General features: G+C 40.7%; 1 protein-coding gene across 1 annotated transcript in view; it reads right to left on the bottom strand.

Annotated features, from left to right (window-relative positions):
- Nucleotides 1–3,389, bottom strand: part of RTN1 (reticulon 1) — a 129,230-nt gene continuing 125,841 nt past the window's right edge. The window contains exon 8 of the mRNA XM_010847671.1: nt 1–796. Within this exon, the coding sequence (XP_010845973.1) occupies nt 754–796 (43 nt within the window). The 3' untranslated portion in view covers nt 1–753. The remainder of the gene's footprint in view (nt 797–3,389) is intronic.

Here is a 3,389-nt window from a genome sequence, read left to right as displayed (position 1 = left end):
TTTCTACACTTAGTAACATTTATTTATGCATTCAGTATCAAGTACATAAGTGCAAATATCCAGAATCCATAATTAAGTCCATTAGGAACTACAGAGAAAGTAATACAAACTGTAATAAAGTTAACATGCTGGTACTTTTTAGTTACCATACATGTAAATCAGCCCATCAGTCTCACACAACAAAAGTACTGCATGTTTGTTTTCGGGTTTATTCATTTATTTAATTATTTTAAGTTATACAAAACTGATTACTCTAAGTACGGTCGACTTGTTTTTATTTTTATGTTGTGTGTGTTGGAAAAACACTTAAACATCGGTTTACAAGTCTATATATTGTTATTAAAGATTAATCCAACCAACAACCCAAGGACATAGAAGCGATTTCCACTATTGCATCAGTGCACTGGCAGGAAAGGCCTAGCCACAGGGAACATGAGAAGCTACAGAAGCATTGCAGAGAGAAGAACACCGACGAAGGAAAGATAACTTGGGTTCTCACCATCATGCACTTTTTTTTAGCAACACAAAATTAAAAACCACATCTAATACACTTTTCGCTATACTTTAGTGCTTGACACAAGTGACTCAAATATCCTAAGGGTACAGAAACAGCCTAAAAACAGCTGTTTTAGAGTTTGTCTCTAAGATTATGGTACTGGGGGGAGAAACAATCAATCTGCAGTAACATGTAAGACAGAGCTGTTACCACTTCAGACATTCCTCTTGGTGTTCAGTCCCCGGTGGGGTATCCACTTACTCAGTGTGCCTTTTAGCGCCTGGGATTTTAGCCTGAATCCTAAAAAGACAATATCAGACGGTGGTAAATCACAAGTATTATTAATGAAATCATCTTATGACATCACTATGTGTCATTGCTTTAATTAGCTAAGTGACCAAATAGCTTAATATTCCAAAAAAGAGCATAATTTTTATGTATGAGTGTCTATAAATGCATTTCTGTGCAATAAGGAAGTATAATTAGATAATGAATGACCCCAGGAAGCCATATTTCTTAAATTATAACTTTTTAGATAGACAAAAGATGTTGATTTATTTCAGAATTATAGAAGCTGTGATATACGTAGGTGACCATTTATTACTCAGTCTGGGATACTTCTGAAAGAGAAAGACAGTGCTGTTATTAACTATACCAGGACAACAGGCATGAACAGGGACGGTTCCAGGTGAAGAAACATATGGTCACCCTCAGCAGAAACTGCTAGAACTGGAATGAAGAAAACTGAGTCCTAGTTTAAGCTCTCTACTAATTAGCTGTGTGCCATCTGGCAGCTAATGAGCCTTCCTGGTCCTAGAGCATTTACCAGGTGCAAATTAGATATTTCTAATGCCCCTAAAGTTCTGTGATTCTCGCAGAATGGCAGTATTATTTTAGGTAGGTTTATACCGGAAGCATTTTGCATCATTAAATCAAAGCTTAATGAGCTCCCCGTGCAGAGTTTGACTGAGACCTTCCTCTGTGTCATGCACCCTTGCAGATGCTGGAATTCAGTGAACAGAAGGGAGAAGGCTCTGCTCTCATGGAGCTTTCATTCTCCTAGGGGTTGAGGAGCCAGAAATAAACAAGTAGACAAACAACAGAAGTACATATTGTGACAAATGCTATTAAAAAAACCCAAACAAGATGGAATGATAGGCAATGAGGGAGCAGTGGTGATAGTTGAGAGATGTTGTTCAGTCACTCAGTCACGTCTGACTCTTTGCAACCCCATGGACTGTAGGGCACCAGGCTTCCCTCTTTTTCACCATCTCCCAGAGTTTGCTTAAACTCATGACCATTGACTTGGTGATGCCCTCCAACCATCTCATCCTCTGTTGCCCCCCTCTCCTGCTGCCTTCAATCTTTCCCAGCATCAGGGTCTTTTCCAATGAGTTGGTGATGGCCAAACTATTGGAGCTTCAGCTTCATCATCAGTCCTTCCAATGAATATTCAGGGTTGATTTCCATTAGGTGGGAGACGCTTACTTTAAGTCCCCTCATGTGAGAAACAGATGTCTGCAGGATAAGAAGGGGCCACTGGGTTGAAGTGTTTCAGGAAGACGAAGCAGGGAGTACAGAGGCCAAAAAGTGAGGACAAGCTTAGGAGTCAAGGATGAGACCAGTGTGCTTGGGGAGTGAGGCGGGAAGGTCTGAGAGGCAGGAGGTAACCAGATGGTGTTGAAACTTGCAGGCGGTAAAAGGAATTTAGATTCTATTCTGTGGCTGGGAAGCCACTGATGAATTGTAGGCAAAGGAATGATGTGATCAAAGAAGATCATGATAGTGGTTATGTGAAAAAAGTGGGGAAACAGAGCAATAAGGGATGGAGGACAACTATAGCAGTCTAGGTGCTGAATGGCAATGGCCTGGGTTATATGGAATGAAGCCTTGCCAGTGGAGTAAAGTGCTCACTCTGGGTATCCAGTGAGGGGATGGAGCAGACAGGACCCACCTGCCAAGCTGATGGGTTGAATGTGTGGGCAGGGGAAAGATTGACAGTAATCAAGGAAGATGCTTTGGTTTTGGGCCTGAGCAACCAGGTGAATAATAATGCCATTTACAAAGATGGTGTGACAAATGAAGTAAGAATAAATTCTGGGCTGAAACTGCAAGATCTGTTTGGCCACGCTGAATCTGAAATGTCTGTGGGACATTTGAGAGATAACATTAGGTAAGCAGATGAAGTTAACTGGGCCTTAGGAAGCATAACTATGAACAAAGCTAGTGGAGGTGATGGAATTCCAGTTGAGTTATTTCAAATCCTAAAAGATGATGCTGTTAAAATGCTGCCCTCAATCAGCCAGCAAATTTGGAAAACTCAGCAGTGGCCACAGGACTGGAAAAGGTCAGTTTTCATTTCAATCCCAAAGAAAGGCAATGCCAAAGAATGTTCAAACTACTGTACAATTACACTCATCTCACACATTAGCAAAGTAATGCTCGAAATTCTCCAGGTGAGGCTTCAATAGTACGTGAACTGAGAACTTCCAAATGTTCAAGCTGGATTTATAAAATGCAGAGGAACCAGAGATCAAATTGCCAACATTCGCTGGATCATTGAAAAAGCAAGAGAGTTCCAGAAAAACATCTACTTCTGTTTTACTGACTATACCAAAGCCTTTGACTATGTGGATCACAACAAACTGTGGAAAATTCTGAAAGAGATGGAAATACCAGACCACCTGTCCTGCCTCCTGAGAAATCTGTATGCAGATCAAGAAGCAAGTTAGAACCAGACATGGAACAATGGACTGGTTCCAAATTGGGAAAGGAGTACGTCAAGGCTGTATACTGTCACCCTACTTATTTAACTTATATGCAGAGTATATCATGCAAAATGCCAGGCTAGATGAAGCACAAACTGGAATCAAGATTGCCAGAAGAAATATCA

This window comes from Bison bison, unplaced genomic scaffold (assembly GCF_000754665.1).
Source record: "Bison bison bison isolate TAMUID 2011002044 unplaced genomic scaffold, Bison_UMD1.0 scf7180017864254, whole genome shotgun sequence".
In the NCBI taxonomy this organism is placed as follows: Eukaryota; Metazoa; Chordata; class Mammalia; order Artiodactyla; family Bovidae; genus Bison; species Bison bison.
The sequence above is the reverse complement of the archived record's forward strand: the minus strand, read 5'-3'. Positions and strand labels throughout refer to the sequence as shown.